Source organism: Patagioenas fasciata, chromosome 18, assembly GCF_037038585.1.
Source record: "Patagioenas fasciata isolate bPatFas1 chromosome 18, bPatFas1.hap1, whole genome shotgun sequence".
In the NCBI taxonomy this organism is placed as follows: Eukaryota; Metazoa; Chordata; class Aves; order Columbiformes; family Columbidae; genus Patagioenas; species Patagioenas fasciata.
In genome coordinates this window covers 8,032,079-8,056,351 of record NC_092537.1, presented here as the reverse complement: position 1 = coordinate 8,056,351, position 24,273 = coordinate 8,032,079, and the positions used below count along the sequence as shown (strand labels likewise).

The window sequence follows — 24,273 nt, the reverse complement described above, 5'->3', positions numbered from 1 at the left end:
AAACATGCTGTGGTTAGCAAGGTCAGGAAAAGTAAAATAGATGTTCCAGATGTATTTCATGTGATTGGAATTGCAACACTTTGTACTTAGAGGCTTTTCTTGGTAAGAACTTCTTGTTGGAGTCCAGCTCAGGAACCTTTTGCTGCTCTGACGTGGCCGTACTGGTGAGTAACGGAGGGGAGAGCTGGAAGGTACAGCAGAGGTGGGATCCCTGTCCTGTTCTGGGCTGTTGGGAGAAGAAACGGGGCCAGGAGGCCTTGGTGAGACACAGTAGCTGTGGTTTGAAGGGAGCAGTTACGCCATTTTGACTTCTAAATACTTCACTGCGTTGTCACACCCTCAGACATAATGTACAGAGTGGAAACTCCTGTTATTCTGAGCAACCAACTGTGCTGGTAGGAGAGCAGCAGGCAGGGGTTCTGTTGAAGTCTAAAAATGCTCATGTACTTTTAGCAGGAAATAATTAAGGTCACTTATTTCCTTGAAAAACTGTAATTTGGAAGTTTGCGGTCCAAGTGCTTCTGAATTTAAAATAGAAGCAAATACTTTTAAAAGTAGTGATAATACTTCTACAAATTACAAGCCAGCTATGTAAAATCAGTGACTTTATTTATAACAGCAGTTAATTTCTCTGTCTAGCAAATAAATTCCAGACAAGTTTGTAACTAGGCTTCTTTAGATACACATTGCAGATGTGTCGTATGTTTTTTGTGTGGGTTTTTTTTAAGGTTATAGGCTTCCTTATACTTCTATGCTTGACATATATACAGCATAAAACGTTTAGAGTCATGCCCCCCCTCTCCACTCTGGATCAGAGCCATTGCAGATGCTTTCATTCCATGTTATTTTTATGGGATTTAGGTAAGGTCTTGCTTAAAGCTCTCCCCATTCAGCATTTATTTATAAGTAATTAAGTATATCTGTTATATTCTGTAGTCACACAATAAGACTTATTCATGTTCAGGTTATTTGCATATTGATATGGTCATTTTTCTTGGATACTTTATGTGAGAATGAATTATCAATCCTAAACAGATGATGAGGATAAGAAGACAATTGTTTGTGCAGTTTTCCCGGCAGTGCTTCTGTCTTGGTGTCATTCAACGCATGAGATGCAGTTTTTCTTTCCTTTGCAAGTAACATTTAGAGCTGGTAAATGTTAAGCAGGCAGTCAAAGCTGTCAGTGCCTGAGATGAAAGATGTCGCACGGATCTGTAGTGCCAAGCAAACTGTTCTGCTTCTCTTTAACCAGACAGATGAGTTGCTTCATTTCCTTCTTTCCAGTTCTCAGAGAACGAGGGGACAGTTATCACTCGCTTACTTGTGTGATTGGGTGTTGGTTGAGACAACTGAACACGTAATTTGTGGTTTCTCCTGGATGTTCTCGTGACCCAAGGAGTTTACAAGGAAACCTGGCAGTCGTTTAAACTACAAGGGCCAGGATGCTGCCAAAAAAGCAGAAATGCTGGTGCTGTGTGAAGGATGGGAGGGTGAAGGGGCTTGGAGTCCAGTGGGAAAACAGGTGTGCTGCAAATAGAAAGTGGTTGCCAAAGCTGATACTCATGTGAATGGTCTGTTCCATGTGTGATCAGAATAACTGAGGTTGGAAGGGACTGCTGGAGGTCATCTGCTCCGTGCCCCTGCTCAAAAATCAAGCACAGAGGACGTGAGGGTAACAACAAAATGTGTGTCTGAGAGAGACCTGGGAAACATGGGTATCTGGTTCTGCGCTCGCATGTGCTGATGCTGAGACCCTGAGCAACCTGGCGGAACTCAGCTGTTGGATATAATTTAGAAATTGGCCTTGATTTGAGAAAGGGAGTTGGACCACATGACCTCTCAAGGTCTCTTCCAATGTAAATTATGCAATGAATTTATAATATTAGGGCATAATGATCTTGTAGTATTTTTTTCTTATGAGCATTATAGTATGTTAGTATTTGTATGGTCTCAAAGTCCTTTCATATATTCCCTACATCTACTTTTTCTCTTGCCAGAATAAGAACAATGTAAGATATCTTTTATAATACTTAAAAAACAGAGCATGTGTTAACTGCAAACTATTGTAATGGTGATTACTAATTAATTTTCAGTAGCCTTGTTAGAATAGGTCACTACCACATTCATTTTAGAGACAAGGGAACAAATGAGAGAGTAAGTGGTTTGGTTGGAGTCAGTTACATGTCAAGAGCATAGTTGTGATTGAAAACTGCTTCCTTTTCTTATTCCTCCAATCTATTTTACCTCACAGACTAAGAGTTAGGCAGCAAATTGTAGGCAGCTTTTCTTATGGAAATGCAACTGAATGTTAAAATTCAACACAGATGAAATCTCCTGAGAACAAGCCTTAGGGGAACACTTTTGTACCTTTTTACTGTGATATATAGCTGAATGCATAGTCCTTTCTCACCCGTATGCTGCTGCTTGCATCAGTTGTGTTTTCTGAATCCATCTAAAAAGCATTCATTGATAAGGGGCAATTAAGAATGTGATTAAAACCTGGGAAAGCAAAAGCAGGGGAAAGCAAAAGCTCATTGTTAATACACATCTTCCTCTAGGGGTTTTGTTTGAGTAATTAAATGGGACATAATTACTGCTTAGTGAAATATCTGTTGCTTTTGCTGCTGGTGAAGTATTATTCCTGAAAATAAGTGTTGCTTCATCTAAATTAGGATCACATAAAATTCGTGGCAGTGTGGCTTGTGACTGGCATTTGTATGTCTTCATAAATAACGAATCCTGTGAATCAGTGCAGAAATTGATTCTCAAAACATCAGCAGAATAAGTGGTTACCTCTAAGATTAAGGTCTTGCTCCCTGTGAGACCTTTCCTGTTCTTCACATCACAGGCGTTTCTCAGCCTGACAGCATTTAAGAGCCTGACTTGTGTCAGTGACACCAAACACCGGGCTCGGTTTGATGGATGCTGTGGTGATGAGCTTCTTGGCAGTTCTTGTCCTCAGTCAGTGTGAGAGTGGAGCGTTTAAATGAGTTTGCACCTGGGTTTTCCATTCAATTAATCCCTTCGTCCCCAATACAATTTATCCTTTGCTTCCTCTTTTGAGTTATTAAAACTTGTGGGGATGCTTAAGGGCCACAGAAAGGACTGAGATGAAACTCTGCCTGTGGATGGAACTTTTGGCTCATCTTAGTACAGAAGCAGAGCTGCAGGCAGATCTGTGAACTAGAGAGGGAGTAACTGCATCACAACACTTTCTGCAGCCTGCAAGGAACAGGAGCTCATCAGCTAAAGGTTTATTGGCGCTATCTCCATCCCATAACATACTGTCTAGCACTTAATGCTGGAAAGTGGAGAGAACCCGGAAAAGAAGAGAAAACAAACTGTAGATTCAGGTATTGTTGTTGAATAGAGGTTGTAGGCAAGGACTGATTACTTCTGTTACTGTGGAGATATGCAAGCAAGCTAAGCATTTAGAAACAGGCTCCTGCAGGTCTGGAGTTTACCATAAATCTTTCTAATTCTTTGGGTTTTTTTGCTTTTCTAATAAGAGAAGTGAGAACAAGTGCATTTGTGTGGGAGGAACTTCCTCTGGCCCGTAGGTGCTGGTAGCTTATGAATCTCAGACTCTTTTTTCTGAGGTTGAAGTACCGGGTCAAAGCATCGTGAAACTAAAACAATGGAGTTTTTGGCATCCTGCAGTGATTGGGGAAAACAAGTCAAATGTTCACAACTGGGATGAAATACTTTTCAGACTACAGATTTTTCAGTAGGAAAAAAAATTATTCCTTTGGGTTTTTCCCCTTGGCATCACTTCTGACCCCAGGACACCTCCATTCCAACCTCCATCCTTCAAAGCACAGCTCAGAGATTGGCCTCTTTCTGAAAGCTTGGAAGCATGGACCTCAAAACAGGAGGTGATCCCTTTGCTGTCTCCAAAAGTTCATCCTCTAAGGACCAGGGATTAAAGACTTCATCTTTTTTTGCTTAGATAATATACTATAAAATTGTGTGGAGTAGTACCTTGTGGTCTCAAAAAAGCTTACACTTTAAACAGTGTGTGTTCATAAATCAAACCGGAATTATGTGCCAGAAGGTAGCAGTCAAAATTTCTTTAGTGGAGCAGAAAAGCATGTTGGAAAGAAACCTGTGCAGCCTCATCAGAGGAGGGGAGGAGAAAATGAAAAGACCGATTTGAGGCCATTGTTAAATAATGACAGAAAAGGACAAAGGAAATGGGATTAGAATTTTACATACTTCCTCCTGAGCTTTTGTTGCTCAAAAATGTTTCAGCATGAAATTGTAAGTACATACACACTTTGATCTGCAATGCATAGTTGCATAGCCATTCTGTAGCATTTGTAGTACAACACTCATCTCTTTTGAAGCTCAACATTGATTCTATTGATATTTTATAGTCTGGAGAGCTTAGTGGAGGTGCCCTATGCATGTTGTCCTCCCCATTTACAATGAGAGCAATCCTATCATAGTTACACTAGTTGTGGCAGCATTTAACACTTTAAAAAAGTGCACTTTCAACACTTTGAATGCAGCCTCACAGCTACAACCAGACCCATATTGAATATGATCCTACTAACTTGCTGATGTGGCTCATAGCTTGGAACTTTGGGGTTTAAAATCTTAACTCAAAATTGATTTAAAAAAAAAATAGCTGAGACAAGGACAGGTTATAACCTTGGGGTAGGTCCATGCTTTAAGGAACTTGCTTAGTCCTGACCTGCCTGCTTTTTTGTAGTGATTTAATTTTTGAAGGGGTTTCCATGTACTGTGTATTGAAGCAAGATTGTGAAGGGTCCAGTCTTGGTGTGCTTGAAAGTCTTAGAAGTCATCCTATCTGGTAATGGTACAACTTGATTTTTTGTGTCCTTTGCCAGAAGTCTCTGCATAATGATATTGCCATACATTCCTTGAAGGTTTTGTCAGATGGGATGGGAATTAGCATGCTTTACACTCTTTTTGGACATTTCTTCTAATAAAAATAGCATACCATGGAGACAGTGTGCTTTTGCTTCAGAATTTTGCAATGGAAATTAGTTTAAGATACTTTTTTCCTCACTTGGGAAGAATTTATCTTTGAAAAGCGACTGTGGGCTTGTTCAGTGACTCAGACTGGTTGACTGATGTGGGACCAGATGCACAAGGAGCTATAGATACCATATATATGAAGATGTATTTATTCAAGAAAGAAATTAAAATACATTCTGTATAGCAAAAAAACCCCATTTAACTGGCCTAAACAATACACTGAAACTTGTCTAACTCTGAATTGCTGCTTCTTCGCAGAAAGGATCAAACAAAAATGCTTGAAAATCAGTTTAAGGCAAAGCTTCGGGTGAGTAAGTGAGGGACTGATAATAAAGTACTTGAATAATGTTGAAATAGGATTCAAAAGGAAAAAAAAATCATGACATGGGGACTTTGTATGAAATCCTTGAGCACTGTTCATTGCAACACTCCCAGGACAGGAGTACCTTGCCTTAACTTAGTCTTTAATCCAGAAAAGCAGGACACCAAGGTATAAATGAGCTATTTGTACAAATGAATGTATTTTAAAAAATATATATATATATAGTTTTACCAATTACTGATGTGCAATCACAAGGCAGAGAAGAGTGTGATATGACTTCTGCTGGGCAGTTATGAAAGACTATGAACTATGAAAGATTAAATGTGAACTGCAACTGTGTGTGCGAGGGACACGGAGGCTGCTTGAAAAGACCTTGGCTTAGTGAGCAAACCGGACTCACTAAGCGCAGTCTACTTCTGTTCACATCTCCCTTGTGTGCTGCTCAGGAGTATGCAAGCAAAATAACTTCTAGCTAAAAGTGACCCAAAAGATCCAGAAGAGAAAACCAGCTATGTTGCCTGGAGTCCATTTCTGCAGCGGAGACCATATAATGGTTGGAATAGTTTATCTTGTGCACATTTTAAGTAGCCACATAAGTGTTTGATTTTTGCTGGATTGTGAATGAGTCCCAGGCAGAGTTAGATTGGCAATATGAATTCCCTGTGATAAGCTTTTTAACAAGCTTTAATCTAATTTGAGCAATGGGGAAAAAAAAAAGCCGAGTAGGAAGAACACACGCTATTGGGATAAACCAGCTGTGTGTACGGGTGTTACTGTCTTCCTCAGGAGAACTCAAGCAGTCCTACAGAGTTGCGTCAGATCTGCGTTACTTGTTAAACAAACCTTTTGTGTTTTCAGAAGAGTTTAATACTATGAAGGTGCAGAGGGCTCTTCTGTTTCAGCAAGTGGGATGCTAACATACCTCTGCTGTCATTACCGAAGAAACTGTGTTTCACCTCGATGCTACTTAATGCCTGGAGAACCCCAAGGCAGGGTGGTGGTCAGAGCGCGGACAGCGTGAAGCGCAGGAATAAGCACTTGCATCTAAAGAAAACACCCCAAAAAACAAACCCCACCATTTCCAAGCCCAATGCATTGATGGTGTGGCTCTAAGGAAAATTAATTTGTATATGACTGATATGTAACTTTCTAACCTGGCTGAGCAGGGGGTGATCAGGCTGTGCACAACAAGCCATAGCAAGTACTGGGTACAACGCTGATAAGCTGCCGCAGCTGCTTGCAAACCTGCTGAGTGTTTTTTCACTGAAGACTTTTTGCCACCTTTGTAGTACTTAGTCCTTTGGTCTAAAATTAGAGCCCAGACTAGAAGGGAGCAGAGAGGATATCATACACTTTGTCACTGGAGTTGCACCTTTCTTCTTTTTTTTGCAAAAATTAAGAACTGGCTTCAGATATTCTTGGCCTCCTCCCGCCTCTTATAAACTATGAGATATGGTGGAATTAAGTCTCCAGCTTTGTAGCGCAGAGGGTTAAGGTACGTTTTAAACAGTACATAAAGCTGTCAGAGTGCAGCATAAGCTCATAACAGTTTGTCTCTGTGATGACCGATGGGCTCTCAGGTCACTAGGGAGCAGTCGGAGTGAGACAACAGCAAAACCGTGTAGAGAACCGAGTGGCAAACTCTGTGTCACTGATGAAATACTTTGTCTTTACAGGCCGGGTTTCCTTTTTCACCTCTGGATCGGAGAACCTTCATCGGGTGGAAAAGGTTCAGTGGGGCACTCGCTACGCCGTCACCATCTCCTTCACCTGCAACCCAGACCACGGCATTGGGGATCCCGTCTTGAAGTAATTCCTCCGGGGAAGAGGTCAAATGGAATGAGAGAAGCCCTGCAAGAGAAGAAAGAGGGAGATAACATCTCTTGTAACCTCACATGCAATTAGAATTTCCCAACTATGTTAATATATCGTAATACATTTTGTTTCCATGTGACCTTTTCCATAAATATTGCAAACAGTGCCTTAAAGACCACCTTAAATTTGGTGTATTCTGAAAATGGTTTCTCTTCATGCCCGAAAGGCATAGGCTAAAATGAAGAGTCCTGGAGCAGATTCTTTATTTTTCATGTTATATTTTTTAAAATTTTCCAGTTTAAAAGATAGAAACAATCTTTTGGACCATGTCTCGATACAACTGCCCATGCTGCTGTTGCCTGTTGTTAAATTACTTAGTCACTTCAGTTACTAATGGGAGGTAGAAAGTTTGACCTAAATTAATAGAGCAAGATGAGTGTTATTTTTGTTGAGAGGAATGTATTCTCCTTAGCATGAGCACTAGCAGGCAACACACCTGTGGTTTGACTACTGGGACTTACTTGAACTTTATTGTATTGAATTACTACAGATATTTTCTGCTACAAACTGGGATTAGTTAATATTAAGTCAGAACTAGAATTTTCTGGTGAGCCAGAGAACACGTTACGCTTTGGTGTGCTGGGGAATGTCTTGGCACTAGATGGCTCTGATCAGAATGCAGCATGCCCAACTCACCTCATTTTCTGAGTTGTAATGAAAATGAGCAGTTTTCCTCTTAAAAGCCCAGCGTTAAGGTTAAGATCTCTTTATGCAGGTGGCTTGACTGTGTAACCATGTACACCAAGTAAATACTGAACCGGAGAGCGTGGCAGAGGTAATCGGATAGTCCTCTGCCTTCATCTTGGCATTTGTCAATCCCCAGTTCCCAGGTAGGGTGTTGGGATTTGGGATGAGAACAGCTGAGGAAAAAGCTGGTTTTGTTGTGGCTTTTCATGTTACTCACTCCGTAAACCTTGGCTTGCTGCTGAAGGCCGGCTGACAAAACCACATGGACCAGCAGACTCTGGTATGTGGGGTCTGAGGGAAATGTGTCCACCTACATTTTAAATGGATCTGGTCTTGACCTGGAGCTTGATTGTAAAACTTCTCTAGGCCAAATAAATACATGTTCGCAGATCATTAGAAATAAACTTGACTTAACTTATTTTGATCCACATAAATAACCTGAATAACTTTTTATTAAGAGTATCTCTTCCTAGTCCTTGACTGATAATTCTGAACTTGAATTACTTTAATTACTGTTCTCTTTCAGGTTCAGCCTGCCTGTTGCTACTGGGAAATGTGCTGCTCTGTTTCCTAGAACTCTCATTATGCCAAAGATGGGATTTGTTGTGTTAAGCTTGCGTAAATCTGATGCCAACCTGCTGCAGACAAGTGCTCTGAATCGAACACAGGGTGATGGCAGAACTTGGCTTCATGTTTCCTAGTTGTGCAAGAACCTTAAGAGCCCTCATGGTGCAAGCAGAGTAGAGAAAGGTCAGCACATGTTTCGTGTGAACTGGGGCTGAGTCCTGACATTAAATTTACAGCCTTGTACCCGAAAGCATACTTGTTGCAAGTATCTAGGAATGCTGGTTTGTATTTGAAAGGAAGGTAAAGCCTGCTTGTGTGAAATGTCCCAGGGTGAAATAGAAAATACAGCAAGAGAAAAAGGCAGAGATTTAATCCCTTGTAAGAGGTTGAGTGAAGCTTCATGGGGACTTCTGCAAAATTGTGCTACTCTAAAAACTGTCTTTCCATTCAAACGTTTGGGGGAATATCAGGAACTTTTATAAAATGAATAGATATGTGATCAGATGAGGTTTTTAGTGTAATCCTAGCTTTCAATCCTGCAGCGTGCATTTGATTTTAATTTTTTATCCTCTATGCTATGGTTCTAGGAACTCTGAATGGACTTCTTGGCATTTTTCATGTATAAAATTTTCCTGGTGTAAGCAGTTGTGGAATCATTGTGGGTTTTTTAATTCCTCATAAATCAACGGAAGGTTTGGAAAGGTGCATTTATGCTGAGATCTTCCTGAGGATGTTTTGTCGACCTGAAATATTCCAAGCGCCATCTCAATGAATTTCAAGTCCAGAAATGTTTACCAGAGTACTCTGTTTACAAAAAGAATTTAATTTGGATTTATAGCAGAAATTTAGCTTCATGTCTTATTTTTAAAGTCAACATCTCAACAGGTTGTAGCACAAAGGTGTGCACATAAAAATAAACGTGTAGCTGAAATGGCATTGATAATGACTATGCTGTCAAGAAAATCTGGTTTTGTTTCTTCTTTGATTGGAATTCTTATTTTATTTGAATTTCTCCTTCTAGCTTTCCTTTCACCAATAAATAAAGATGACTTTGTTTTTAATACAGAGTTCCTCACGTTCATTCTACATCCGGATATCCTTACACAGTGTGAACTGCATCTCTCTAACATGCTCACGTGTGGCTTGGGGCAGGATTTTTGTCTTGTCTGAATTCCAGGAATAAAAGCAGGAAATGTTGCTGGAGATCAGGGCTCTTTGAGGGGGAAGAAAATCCAACCAGCCACCCCTCTCCTCTTCCCTCCCCCAAGCAAACAAGGAATACATCCCAGCTCGTCTCCTTTTTGAGTCTCCGGCCAGTGGTGAGGGTCTGCTCCTCAGAAAATGAAGAACTCCAGCGCTCTGCCTTCTCTGTCTTGTTGTAAACCACCTTAGGGAGCTGAAAGCTAATTTTACACCATATTTGCTGGAACCTGCTGGCCAACTCTCTTTTCATGACAATCTATTTATGTGGGAAGCATCCATGTAGGCATTTTTTATCATCCATGGGAATGTTGGTGGCTTGTACTAAAGCTTTTCAGGGTGGACTGTCCAAAGAAAATCACTGTCCTATTTCTGAACTGCATGTCTTTCTTTGATTCTGTCCATCAGCTCCCCTCAAATCATCTATTTCAGTGCTCAGTTGTCCCAGCACAGTTAAGCTTTTACTTGTAGCTTGTATTGAACAGGGTATATAAGCTCAGCCTCTTATTTATTCGTAGACTGGCTTGCTAGCATTGAAAAGGATCACTTGCCTGGCTTAAGGCAGCTACTTTGATGTACTATTTGTTTTGCTGAAGTAGATGTCTCAGCCTTCTTAATTTAGAAGAAATTACTAATAGAAGAGAAAACACTAATTCCAGCTCATATGTTAACTTGGGGGCAGGAAGAGAATATCACATAACTCTACTTGAAATCACAGGATCTGTTGAAGAGCTGCCTTATGCCTTCCCCTCTTCTAAAAACCAAAGAAGTCAAGGAGATCCCACCGGGAGCTTCCCCATCCCCTCAGCAGCCCAGACTCGGAATGGATGAGGTCCAGCAATTTGCAGCAGTTTGCCGAATTACTCCATTGAGAGCGCAGTGGAGTACTCAGCTAGCTGCTGTTCCGGATCGTCTGTTCCGCCTGTTCAAGACTTAAAACCCTCGACAGGTTTGGATTCCCTTTCATTCAACAGTTCTGTAACCACGGGTAACTGCAGAAATAACGCGGCTCTGTGCTGCTACAAGGAGGCTGTCAAGGTTGTCAGGTTTTAAAATCAACCTGCTTTGATGGCTCTTCTGTTTTGCAGAATTTACCTTACGGAGTTTGCTCTGGAAAACCTGCTTAAGAATTACTTTCCTTTTTGCAGCATTTAAACTAGAAGCAAAATACAAGAAGATTATGGGTGCCTATTTAAAAGACTGGTGTGTCTCCAGACGTGCAACATGTGGCTTAACCTTTCTTTCACAGATAATACATTAGAATAAGCTTGCTTCATTCTGAAGCGTATAGCAAAGGATGAGGTTTGGTACGGACTCTTACCTCCTCTTTATTTTGTGTGTACTACAGACGGGATGGAGCTGCTAGATCTTGCAGGCTCAAAACATTTTTCACTTTTAAAGTGCAAAGGGGATGAATCCGCCTGTGGTCAGCAAGGGTTTCAACCTGTTTTCTATTTTCTCCCTTCTCAACATTATGACCATGAGCCAGCACTGGGCCCTTGTGGCCAGGAAGGCCAATGGTACCTGGGGTGGATTAGAAGGGGGGTGGTCAGTAGGTCAGAGAGGTTCTCCTGCCCCTCTACTCTGCCCTGGTGAGACCACACCTGGAATATTGTGTCCAGTTCTGGGCCCCTCAGTTCCAGAAGGACAGGGAACTGCTGGAGAGAGTCCAGCGCAGGGCAACAAAGATGCTGAAGGGAGTGGAGCATCTCCCGTGTGAGGAAAGGCTGAGGGAGCTGGGGCTCTGGAGCTGGAGAAGAGGAGACTGAGGGGTGACCTCATTCATGTTTACAGATATGTAAAGGGTGAGTGTCAGGAGGATGGAGCCAGGCTCTTCTCGGTGACAACCAATGATAGGACAAGGGGTAATGGGTTCAAACTGGAACACAAGACGTTCCACTTCAATTTGAGAAGAAACTTCTTCAGGGTGAGGGTGGCAGAGCCTGGCCCAGGCTGCCCAGGGAGGTTGTGGAGTCTCCTTCTCTGCAGACATTCAAACCCGCCTGGACACCTTCCTGTGGAACCTCAGCTGGGTGTTCCTGCTCCATGGGGGGATTGCACTGGATGAGCTTTCCAGGTCCCTTCCAACCCCTGACATTCTGGGATTCTGTAACATTTGCAGTTGACCAGTCCCCTTTTCACCAGTACGTGCCACTGACAGCAAATCCCACGGGTAGGTTTGCAGTGGTAGTTACACCTGACCGATACTGTGCGTGAAGAATATCGCGTATTAAATTAATTTAGGACAAAGGATAAAAGCCCAAAGGAAAAGAACTATTTAAAAATCTGTTCACTAATTGTTTAAAATCAAGTGGTACTCATCTTGAGTCAAATGATACCTCTTATTTAAGTCCTTCCCTCAAAATTCTCCTGGAAAAGTCCTCAAATAAAATCCTTTCAGTTACAAGCCTGTTTGAATTCTCATACAGACACTTGACATTCTTGGTACAACAGCAGAGACGTGACAACAAGCTGTAAATGCTTTTTTGGCCTTGCAGACTCCTCAGAGCCCCTGGAAGCTGGTCCATACTCCAGAAAATGTCCTCAGGGCAAGAAACTTGCTTCCTAAACCTTAAATTATTAAAAGCCTCAAACAGAAAAACCATGTGCCCAGCAACTGTGTTAGACCAGCAGCACTGAAAAATGACAAGGGCTCCAAGCTCTTCTCCTGTCGCACTTGCTGGGCTCTATTAAACGCTCATACTTTGCTCTTGTGTCTGTAACATCTCTATTTATTTCTGTTTTAAAATTTTTTTTGGATGAGAATTTGATCCCAAAAGTGCCTGTGTGCTTACAGGTGAGTTGTTTCATATTGAACATCTCAGCAGAGACCGATGGCATCTTCAGGGAGATCTTAACGCCGGTGATAAATGTTGGGAGGGTTTGCCCAAGAGCAAATGCATCTTGATGACTGAAGTCAAAGACTAGAAAGCATTCCTGGTTTAACCCTGCAGAGCAGGTAAGCAGAGGTTTTCAAATCCAAGTAAGGTGAGCACTGTTTTGGAGGCCTAAATTTAGCAGTGATTAAATGAGCTCTTAATTAACCAAATATTCCCCCTGCTTGCCTTTCAGTATTATTCAATAACTGAACAATTACAATGAGCTCAGCAAGTAATTACTCCCCATTCCAGGTACTGCCCTCGCCAACTGCAGCCTTTGAAACCACCAGCTGTTAATGTGCCAGAAAATGAAGCCTGTGAAGTGTGAGTCAAATAATTGAAAACTGAGCAGGAAAAAGCCCCACAGGTTCAGAGGCAACTAAGGAAAAGTGCTCCCCCATGCTGAGTCCTTTGGTGTGTAGTCTCTTCCAGACTGAAGATCTATCACAAAGATTATTAGTGTGGGTTGAAGCTGCAGGACTGTGTTTTCATGGGTGCTCTGGCAAAGATATAAAGGTTTCTGATGGTTATTTTGGAGGTTATTCTGCTTCACAAGGCTTTAGAAAGCCTCCCTGGGGGTTAATGTGCATCTCTGGAGAGGGCAGCCACTGCCTTACCGACCAGAAAAAGCAGAAGGTAAAGCCTGAATCATCCAAGAACACAAGTCTTACAGACAATTCTAATTGCAGCAGTGTAAAGGTTGTTGGACTGTGAGTTCAGCCATTTACTGGTCTGAGCAATATTTGAAACGCAAGTGCATTGAAGCTTTTAATTCATGATTTTCAAAACAGATTTGACGATGTCATTTCACAAGCACTTATTTTCATGCCCCATCAGTTGTATTGGTTTAGCTGCCTGGGGTAGACAGTGAATCCGATTGGGACAAGAAATAATTATTTTTGACTTGATTGGAAGAAAAAAAAGACCCTATATAGTAAAATGACTTAATCCTTGAAAGCCACAAGGCTGCAAAAATGGATGTACCAGCCTAAATGAGGGGACAGAGGAGGCTGAAGATGGAGCAAGTTAAAGAAAAGCTTGTGAAATGATACTCCTAGCTATGCAGATGTAACTTCTCCTATTTAGTTGAAGGATTTGATTATAGCAATCGCACTTGCAGAAACATGCCTGCTTTCTGATTAGGTTGTGGAAATCAACAGAGATTTCTGCCCTCTCTGCAGGCAATGTGAAACAACACATTTGAAATTCAAGAGGTATGAGATTTCCCCAAAGCCTCCGAACTATTGCTGGGCTGCTCCAGGGTCTGATGGGTGTTTCAGCTGTGGGGCAGCGAGGGGGGAGACAGAGGCTCTGGGAGAGGCCACGTTTTGTGGCTGAGAGGGAAACGTTATGCAAAGGACAGAAAAGAAAAACCTAAGAATAAAATAGGAGTGCCCAAGACAGCAGCATGCTAAAAACGAGCGCACATTTCTGCTGCACAAATAAGCTACACAGTCACATTTGTTCCATGATCTTTCTGTAAAAGCTTCAACGTGGGCAGGAGATTCCGTCTATGGGGAGCGATGGGAATGCAGAGTTGGGAGGCAAGTCCTGGGTCTGTGATTATACAGAGACCTTCCAAGCCCGAAACACCCACCTCAGAGCTCTGCAAGATAAACTGAAGAATGTGACAGAAACAAAAATGCCTATTAAGATGCCGCTTTGATGATTTTTTTGAGATCTAAGCTAAGGTGCTTGTGCTGGCAAGCTTCTCCATTTCTGTCCATGCCCTGATGCTGTCAAACAGCAGGGACCTCACCCTCTCCTGTACCTCCTGACCCTGCACGGCCAGGGCTTGGCGCAGAGTTTAGAGGCTCATGTGCTGGGTTTCCTTCCATGCACAGTAAAGATGAAAAACAAGAGAGGAGGATTTGCAAGCAAGTCAAGCTGGGACTTGGCTGCATCTCGAATGGGGCACGTGGCTGTCGGATCAAATGCTGCTTCTGCACTGAGATCCTGACGGGAGGGAAGGTTTCAAGAACCGTAAGTCTCTGTGCCTGGGCACGTGCTCCCCTTAGGGTGCCCATCTCTCCCCGTCCTATTTCCACACCAGGTGTGAAGGCTTATTATGGGAGGCAGCATGTCCAAGGCCTCTTCTCAGCCTAAAGCAATTTCTCTGTGCTCTCATTAAGATTAATGAGTAATTCAGTGTGACACATGAACTGTTTCACTCCTGCATTCTGCAGGTAGAGCAGCTGTCACAGCCCTTTACCCACACCAAGGTCCTGCTCATCCCGGCTTGCACGGGCCCTCTCTGGGGCTGTGAACATGAGCACTTGTGTTTTGGGGACACAAACAGTTTCCTGAGGCCATGAAGTCATAGATTTAAAGTTTTTTCTCGTATTTTATTGGGCTAAACCCAAGACTTCTTACAGTATTCTTCTTCTGCATAACAGAGATAGATACTGAATACACATGGCACACAATGCCTAGAAAAGAAAGAATTAAATTACAATGGAGGGAGGTAAAAGACCAAGTGATGCTCCAGCTCTTTCCCCACTGTGCACCCCCTTGTTTAAGCCTTTCCTCTAACACTGGGCACCAGACACTGTGAAGCTTCATTTTCTCATTCTACCTAAGAGAAGGTGCTGCAAAGGTAGAGGCAGCACTTTTGAAATTCGAGAGGTGTTTGTGATAATAAACTCACCTTTGTATTAAAACAAACAACCAAATGAAAACAGCCAAGCAAAGTTACTAGGTTGTTATTTCCTCTACTGCTGTTGCTGGGAATTACTCGTGCTGTGCCTCAGGCAGGCGGAGGTTCCTCAGCAGATTTAATCATTCTAAAAAAGATGCCAACAACAAAATGACAGGGAAGGTCTGCTGTGTTTAGCAATTGGTGATGAGCATGGGGATAATTCTTTCTATTCAGCCTCCTCTGCGCTAAGATCCCGCTGCTACAGCCGGCTGCAGCACAGACTGTGCCTTTACCTCCGCTGACCCCAGCGCTCCCAGCCCGTAACATGGGGAAGAAGAGGCTGTCGGGAGGTAAAGATTATTTTGCTTCCCTTCCACATCTGCTGCTATGGTTTCTCACCCAAGGAGGGGCTTTAGAGAGGGTACTGATGCACCAAAACGGCGATGCTTTGATCCGGAGCCTCATTTCAGCCGTGGTGAGCCGGCCGAGCACAGCTGCCCTTGCTGGGGGCTACGTGAGCATCTTCCCCGATCAGCGGCCGTTAATCAAAAACGTATCTTGTGTATCTTCTGGCACACAAATGTTTCCTCTGTTCATCCATTAATAGCCAACCCAAACTCTAGTTAACTCTACAAGCAGAGCTTTTCCCTTCCATGCGTAGCACCTCTCATCTAAGGATCTCAAAACATTTCACACACATCAGTAATGCCTTAAAACACTTGTGCAGATGATAGAAAGTGTTGCTGTTTTGTAGGCAGTTACTGACCAGCGGCACAAGAATAAGCAACTTCCCCGAGGTCACAGTGCAAGTCAGCAGTGATTTTGTATGAGAAACCAGGACTTCTGAGCATCCCGTGTTTGAGTTAATCTCTCTCTTCAGCTCTGGTGGTGAGTGCTGCCTTGATAAGTGTCTCCAATGTCAAACCCCTTGTAAATCTCTTCTGGATTTTATTAGCTCTAAGCCTGCCTGGGTTACTTATCAACAGCCCAAGTGCTTTCGGGATGAATGGCCTGTGGGACCCCAGCAGCAGATGACGTGAAGGAGGATGAATATAATGTATACACTTGAGTGGGATCAGATAAACCAGTGCTGCCGCGGGGCACGAGGCAGGTGGGTGCTGCCATCTCCCCGTGTTGTCCTGCTACCGCTCCTTAATGCAAATTGTGTTCAGGGGCAGAAAGCTGCTTTAAAAATGTGCTGGCCAGAGGCAACTAGGGCTCCAGCTGATTTAATAATAACGCCTTTCTGCTAGGATATTCCCTTCTACAGTGTTAAATTAAAGGAGAAAAAAAAATCTTGCAAAGAAGTAGCAGAAAGTCCATTTGACTCAGTGGGTTACTGGGATTGTGAGCAGTGTACTGGTGGAGCTGGGCTGCCGGATGGAGATGCTGCAGGAGCTGGTGCTGCCTCTCGCTGTGCGGGGCTTGTCCGGTGGGACCGGCACATTCCCGAAGGTTTAGATGTCCTCTGTCCATGTGTGTCTTCAGGGATGCCACTCTCTCCCCTTTTAGCATTCCAGTTAATTTACCTTCTCCTATTTCCTCATCTTTTGAAAGATCAGTTTGATGTGGCCTGAGAAGTGATGGCTACGCAGCGCCTTTTCCTGGGAGGCCTCTTGCAAGAGCCATCCTCGTGGTTCTCAAATGTCAAGATGATATTTAAAAACAAATAAAAGGTATAGAAGCATTGTGAATTTGATGGACATCCCTGGTGAGGTTTGCAGGAGTGCATATATGAAGTGGTAACTGCCTCCGAAATGCCTGTTTATGGACACGCCACATTTAGCTTCAGGAATCTCCCTTGCTTTGTTTGGATGAAATCATGTTTGGTTTTAGTTAAGGATTCAGGAGCTGAATTTGAGATCCTAACAGGAATGCACAAGGAGAAGCTAACGACACCTCAGAGAAACACTGGCCTAAACAAGCTCAAACTAACTTTGCAGATTTTACTTTTCGATTAGCACCATTTTGGTTTTAGAATGGCATTTTCTGCCAAACACAGCTAACATTGCTGGATGGTTTGTTTCTGCACAAACTTATTTACTACCTTCCCTCCAGATATCTCGATGGAGGTGTTTGGGTGAGATCTTCTACAAGACTGGGGTTCAGCCTTCTCTAATGAATTTAATAAACGCTTCTTAACTCTTCACCTTGTTCCTCACTGGAGAAGTATTCCTAGCGTTTACAAAAATGTTTCATTTAAATTCAAATTTAAATTGTAATTGGAGAGAACCAGAAAAAGTAGAGCCCAAATGCCCAAAGAATTCTCAGGATTCATTTCTCCTTTTCTTCTTTTAATTATCCCTTTCTTGAGTAGGGAAAACAAGGGAAAATGTTGGAGCAATCTTGCTGTGGTACATCCCTTTGGAAACCTTGTATTTGAGGGCAGGATGTCTCGAGTTAGGACCACAGAGCACAAAGCTCAGTTTTGACCATTCAAAACCTGCCAGGATGAAGTCGGTCTCCCCCAAAGGTGACATACACCACACTAGAAACTTGGTGTGTGCAGAAAGCTGGCTTCTATAATGATAATAAAAATAACTTTAAAGTTATATCCTGTGAAACTGCTGCTACAACTTTGAAGGCCAAGCTATATATTTCTTATAAGCCACAGTGACTCCATGTCTTTTGAAGTCCTCAGAAAAACTTGAAGCTACCAGTAACAATCAATATTATAAGGCAAAAAGCCCCTGGCTGGGGTAAACTGAGGATGGTCACTGGCTCTGGGTGTTTCCATGGGTGCTGCAGTGAGGATGCTGTGCAAAAATGACAGGAGTAAAGTTAGTCTGGGTTTACATAGAAATAAATGTGGGAGAGGAAAGTTAGCACTTGGGAGAAGGATTTCTCTCCATAAGAAACTTTTCCCCTTCAGATGTTGTGGTGACATTATACTTTACAGAAGTTAAATGCTGTTCCGTAGTTGGGTTGTGCCCTGATTCTGTGCAACCGCTCCATTTTAAAGCCTAAAACAAAAAGCAAATGTTCTTCCCAAGCCCTGGGGGTGGAAGATGGTGCTGCCACCAGACGACTCAGAAATGCGGTGGGAAAAGTGGGGTGTCCTTGAGCCAACCCAATCTCCCAGCAAATACATCGGACTTTCTGGGGCTGCCTTCGGGATTTCTCAGGTGCTGCATCATCTGCTCGCATGGTTTGGGGGCTGGGGTCAGAAATAAGGTTTATGCATTTTCTCCTTTCTTCATGCTTGTGGGGAACAGATTATGAACTTAGTCATCCTGCCTGCTCTCCTTGGTTAATGCAACTGGGCAGCAAGCCGTGCGTTTTGTATCCTGCAAGGTACAAAGTGCTCGTAAAATCACCTCTGTTTCACTGCCCTCCCTGCTATTCAATCACACACTCAGCACCAAAAATGACTGCTAAAATAGGAGTTGAAATGTTAATGATTTGCTCGCGGTCATGATTAAATTGTAATGTGGGGCCTTTGAGCATTTGTTGCAAATTCGCTTTCAAAAAAGGAGGAGAAAGGTGATAAGAAATGTGTGATTGAAGGTAAAATCTTAAAAAATTCAGTAAGGTTCAAATGGATTCTCCTGTGTCTGGGGAAAACAATCATTCTCACTTGTCCACAGAGAACCAGCATTTTTTCCTTTCAAGTGAAAGCACCAAAATTGCCATTGCTGCATTAGATCCTACCTTAGATTAAAGGAAGGAGAGAACAGTCAGGATTAAAGCACTTTTCACAGTCTGGCTTGTTTTGGTGTGGTGTTTTGGGGCTTTTTGTTCGGTTTGTTTGTTTGTTTTGTCAAAAAATCCTGAACCCTAAGGGATATTTGAACTATTTTTTAGTGATTAAACTCTTTTTTTTCTTGTGAAGCATGTATGGAGTTTTGCAGTGACAACCTCTGCCCCAAGAACTAAACTGCTCTGGCCTTCCCTACCCCTACCATTTCCCAGTTTGTGAAGAACCAGCTGTGTCAGGGAACCTGCAACAACACTTCAGTTATAATAAGAATAAAACCAGCCAATAAAAAGAGCCCACATTAAAAACCACAGGATTACAATGATTTGGGTCTGGTAGATCATCCCAAGGTACACATTGCTTGCCTTCTTGGAATGTAGAATAGCCAAAGTAATATTGTTTTCAAGGAAATCACATTTTGCCCAGTTACAGCCCAACTGACTTTCCTGTTGTCACTTCAGCCCTGGACTGAGATGCTTCATGTTCACCCTAAGTGACAAAATACACAGACTTTGCAAAGTCTCATCATCCAGATTCTGGTTATGTTCGTCTTGATTTTCATACAGTTTCACAGCCTCTGTGGTTGTGGAGAAAAGGTGTGATTTTGTGATTTTAATCTCCTGATTTTAGGAGCCCTGATTCATCCTTTCTAGTGTTGAGCACAGGTAATAATTCTCTCTTGTGTAAAAAATAGCCTGAGCTGCTTTCCGGCAGTGTTGCGTGGCCTGCACGCAGGGAGATGTGCTTGTGAATACTGAGGTCCTACGGACCCCAAACCAACACCCTCCCCAAAATACTTGGGGTTACCCACAGGCAAAGTTACCCCTTATGGGTCACGTAAAGGTCGTGTCAGCCCAGATGGGACTCTGTGCTACAGACATGCAGTAGGAATCCCCTTCCAAAACTAATTACTGTATTAATTTGTTTTGGTTTTTTTGCTAAAGGGAGACACATGGAGACCATCTCTTCATTTCCAAAACATGAGCACACCCAAGAGTCAAGACTTGTCCAGTTACAGACAACAGCAACTCAGTTAAAACATCTGCTCTTGCAAGGTATTTATGAAGCGGGTCAAACCTCCTGAATTTTGGCAGCTTAGCTGGTCCAATGAGACAACAAGAGGGATGTTGTTTATGTAATTAATCTTTTAAATTGAGCTCTGATCCCCGGGAGTACAAGAGGCTCCCGAGGAGTCGTGTTTGTGAAGGTCTGCGCCGTGTCACGCCTCCTACGCTACCGAGGAGCATCACGCGTCGTTCATCCCACGCAGCAGCATCTGCGGGTTGCTGGCCAGTTTGGTGTGTTAAACAGGCTCCCCTCTGCCCCAGCGACATGCTTGGTGGGTGCCATCCAATTTACTGCTTCTCTCGTTAGAGTAACCTTGTACGGGTTTATTCTGATAAACCTGATGGGAGAGAGGAGCAGCACTGGGATGGGACTGGGATGACGCACATACTGGTTGAAAAACCCGATGAGTGACAAATATCCAATATTTCCCCTTTCTTCTGCATGTTCCTCCATCAGCCCTTCAATGTTTAATGGTCTGACGATGTGGCACAGAAAGCACATTCCCTACACACCTTTCATGATGCTGAGCAGAGTAACAGAATCACTTCTGGGGACTGATGGGACATTTCAGGAAGTGCACCCCAAATCAAACCCTTCTGTTTGCTTATCCCCACGTTAGGTTAAGATGTAGGTCTTATCTGCTCTGCAGTTTCATCCCCGTTTTTTTTCTAAGCACGATTCCTTTTCAGCTTCTCCTTCATTAATATTAATAACTATGTTTTTAGAGCGTTTGGCTTTAGATGTTTTAGCACTATTTTTTTTTTTTTAAAACAGAAAGTGTATTTCCTAATACTCTTTTTGATATTTATACAGCTCTCCCATCATCTGCTTCCCGTACATACCTGTTAATGGATATACACTATGCCTTGCAACTATTTCATCCATGGCAATCATCCATCCCATAGCAGCCTTGTGATACTGCGGTGGGTAAGTGGCCTTGCAAGGAGCTTCTCCTCAGGTTGAGCAATGGAAATCAAGACATACGAGCACTGTGGCAGATCAGGATCCAAATCAGGGTGGGTTTTTCTTTCTATAGCCATATGGAAATATTATTTTGTTTTGCTGAGAGATGGGCACAGCTCCAGGAAGGGATGCAGCCATGCTGGGCTCTGCAAGGATGTCTGTCCGCACACGCGTGCTGCCCGGAGCAGGACCACACAGAACACCTTGCACACCATGCACCTATTCCAGCCTTCCCACAGCGCCTTTTCAGTTAAGTCTTATCTTTGTTATTCTTATATGGGAGTGACTTCCAGCCTTGGAAATGGGAAGCAAAGGAAAAGTAACAATGACTTCAGAATTCATAATTAAAAAATGAATTAGTTCCTGAAAAGTTGTTCCTAAAAACTGTTGAAGCCCTTCCTGCCCATTCCCAACATTAATTGTGTCTTAGTCCTCCTATTTCATGAGGAAATGGGCACCATTAGGTCTATTTATACTGCCCAGCTCTGGAGTCTGCACAATACTGGTACACGGCAAAGGGGTCACTGGTGTTTGAACACGGTCCCTTGGTTAAAAGTAATACGAGCAAGGTGAGTTACTTATTCCCCTGAAAAGCACCCTGACAACTGCAGCTGTAAGAATAACTGGCTCCTGACACAGGAACGTGCTTCCCTGGTCTCCATCCAACGTGTGCCCCCAAGGGTTTCTTTTTCTGCTGTTTGTTGAGTGCATAAAATCCAGCGTGTTGCTGTGCTGTGTTCTCTGCTCCCAGCCCCCGGCTGCGCTGCCAGCCCCTCGTGTCTCTGCTTTAGCACAAACGTACCCTGAAGTTCGGCGTGTGACACGAGGGGATCACCCGAGGACACGGGAACCCAGTAACGCTGCGGGGCTGGAGCGGGACCCCTCTCCAGTGGACAGGGGTCAGGTTATGCCATAAGAAAGTGGAAATGACTGTTCCTTAGGCAGCCACCTGCTGTTTCAGAATTCCCTGGGCATCACTAGCTGCTGGCAATAGTTTATGCATTTTCTACCATGCTTTACTTATCCCCAGAGTCTGTTCCAGAACAGGAAAGAAGAATGTTGAACCCAACTTCATCCCCATGTACACGAGCTCTCCCCTGGTAAAGACACCCCTGAGATGGGTGAAGAGACCATGAGTGGGGAGACCTGATGATGGTCCACTTTTCAATCATCGTTTATTTTATAAACGGAGGTTTTACAGTTGTTTAGATGCTTACAAGCATCTCTAGCATCTGTGGTGAAGGCTTACTATGAGATGTTAAGTGGGGAGAAAACAAGCAGAATATACTGAAGCAAAACGCTTTCAATGAAATGTCATGAATAAATTTGTCCCTTTTATGATGAGTCTCATAATATAGGTTTCAGTTATTTTGCTTAGAGCCTCAGGTCTTTGAGTGATAGAATTATAAGACATTTTTCTTTGCAAGATAAATTTTCAGTTTTTCAAGCCCTGTTGAATGTGAAGAAATGGACCTTAAAAAAAAAATCAGTGGCAAATTCAAATCACCTTAGGTAGAAACCTTTAAAAATTCCAAGTTTTTTTAGGTAATCCTGTGGTTTCTCACAGCTTACCTTGTGGTTTTTGAAAGCCTGGAGTTCAAAGTGCTGCTGCAATGAATTTTAAAATAGAGACTTTAAGCTTGATGAAACTGTAGTGAACTATAATATAACAAGAAATAGGAAAAGGGGCTTACGAGTCTCTTTGCACACTCTAGAAATAGGCAACAGTAGCATATAGAGCAAACCCAAGGTTTGCAGCTTAGTTGAGCAATATCAGGACAGTTTCAGACTTCTGCAGATCTGAGCCAGCTGTAGGCTGAGGACAGCACTGTGAAGCCACACGGGAGAAACAGTGCAGGGCTGGGCAAAACTCAGCAAAGCAGGGGAAGAGTTTACGGCAGAACTGAACAGGGCATCCACCTCATCTTCTGCACATAAACCCCAGAAAGATTTGTCCCTGCTGGCTCCTGCAGGACCCTCCTGACACCCCAGAGCCAGACAGAAATTCAAATGCATCTCGCAGTACTTGTGTTCATACAACTTCTTGCCCTTAACTACAGTGACCACCAGAAATGAGTTGTTAGGACCCTGGAGGGCTGAGGGGTCCCAAAGCCCTACCTTGGCCAGATGCTCTGCTGGTCCTGGTGTCTCCAGGGAGCCTCCTCTTCCTCACTTGTCCTTCAGCGTGGCCATGCCCAGCGCCTCCGAGCTATAGTCGTACTGGTTGCTGGAGGACATGGACCGTCCCCAGGAGCACTGCAGGTTGGAGCCCCTCTTGCGGAAGGAGGATGTGAACCTGTAGAAGTTGCGGTGCCTGTTGCGCAGGTATTCCCGGTAGTTTTTGGTGAGCAGGGTGTAGAGGAAGGGGTTGATACAGCTGTTGCTGTAGGTCAGGCAGGTCACCAGGTAGTTAATGCACTTTTGGGTTTGGGTGGTGAGCTGCAGGGAGCTGCTGTAGAGTCGCACCAGCTGCCAGATCCAAAACGGCAAGAAGCAGGCCCAGAAGACCAGCACGATGCTGAAAATCATGATGAGGACCTTCTGCCGGGGGGATCTCTTGCTCTTCTCCTTGTGGGGAGGGTTCCTCTGGGACTCCAGGTAGGTCCTGGCCAGGCGTGTGTAGAGGAAGCCAATGATGATTCCGGGGGCCATGATGCTGGTGCTGAAGAGCACCGTCAGGTAGGTCCGGTAGGCGTCCATGCTCCAGGTGGGCGCACACATCCTCTTCACCTTGCCCTCTGCCTTGCCCCCCTCAGTCAGGGTGACCATCAGCATCATGGGCAGAGTAAGGAGCAGCGAGACCGACCAGACGGCCCCTGCCGTGACCTTCCGGTAGCCTCGCGACCGCTTCAGCGTGTCCAGGGGCCGGGTGACAGCCAGGTAGCGCTCGGTGCACATGAGGGTGAGGGTGAAGATGCTGGCGTGCATGGTGAGCAGGTCCAGGCTGAGCAGGATGCGGCACCCCAGGTCCCCGAAGTACCAGTCCTGGGCCAGGTAGGTGCAGACGATGAAGGGGATGGTGGAGAGGTAGAGCAGGTCGGCCAGGGCCAGGCTGACGATGGAGCTGTACATGGGGGCGGCACAGCGCGCCGAGTGGCACATCACCACCAGCGTGTAGACGTTCCCCGCCACCCCGGCCACGTACATCACCGACAGCACCGTCCCGAAGGCCGAGGAGATGAGCAGGGGGCCGCCTCCGGGGGAGCCGCCGCCACCGACCGCCGCCGAGGCGTTGCCCACCCCCGCCGCCGCCGTCCCGTTGGGCTCCATGGGCGGCGGCGGCGGCCCCGCAGACTCGCACCGGCCCCGCAGCTCCCGGCCCCGCCGGCGGCCGCTCCGCCCCCCGCGGGAGGCAGGGCGGGACCGGGGCTGC

The 24,273-nt window shown here is 44.2% G+C and overlaps 2 protein-coding genes across 3 annotated transcripts in view; one reads left to right on the top strand and one right to left on the bottom strand.

The window, feature by feature from the left end:
- The window catches only part of OGFOD3 (2-oxoglutarate and iron dependent oxygenase domain containing 3), a 38,447-nt gene extending 28,931 nt beyond the window's left edge, over positions 1 to 9,516 (top strand). For both annotated transcript variants that reach the window (XM_065852529.2, XM_065852528.2), the window contains one exon: positions 7,003 to 9,516. In XM_065852529.2, coding sequence (XP_065708601.1) covers positions 7,003 to 7,134 — 132 coding nt within the window. In that variant the 3' untranslated portion in view covers positions 7,135 to 9,516. The remainder of the gene's footprint in view (positions 1 to 7,002) is intronic.
- Positions 7,047 to 24,213, bottom strand: LOC136109676 (urotensin-2 receptor-like). The gene is made up of 2 exons (XM_065852526.1): positions 23,019 to 24,213; positions 7,047 to 7,177 (listed from the first exon to the last, which is right to left on the bottom strand). Exon 1 carries the CDS (start codon positions 24,168 to 24,170, stop codon positions 23,070 to 23,072), a length of 1,101 nt encoding a protein of 366 aa, XP_065708598.1. The 5' UTR covers positions 24,171 to 24,213; the 3' UTR covers positions 7,047 to 7,177; positions 23,019 to 23,069.
- Between the last annotated feature and the right edge of the window lie 60 nt (positions 24,214 to 24,273).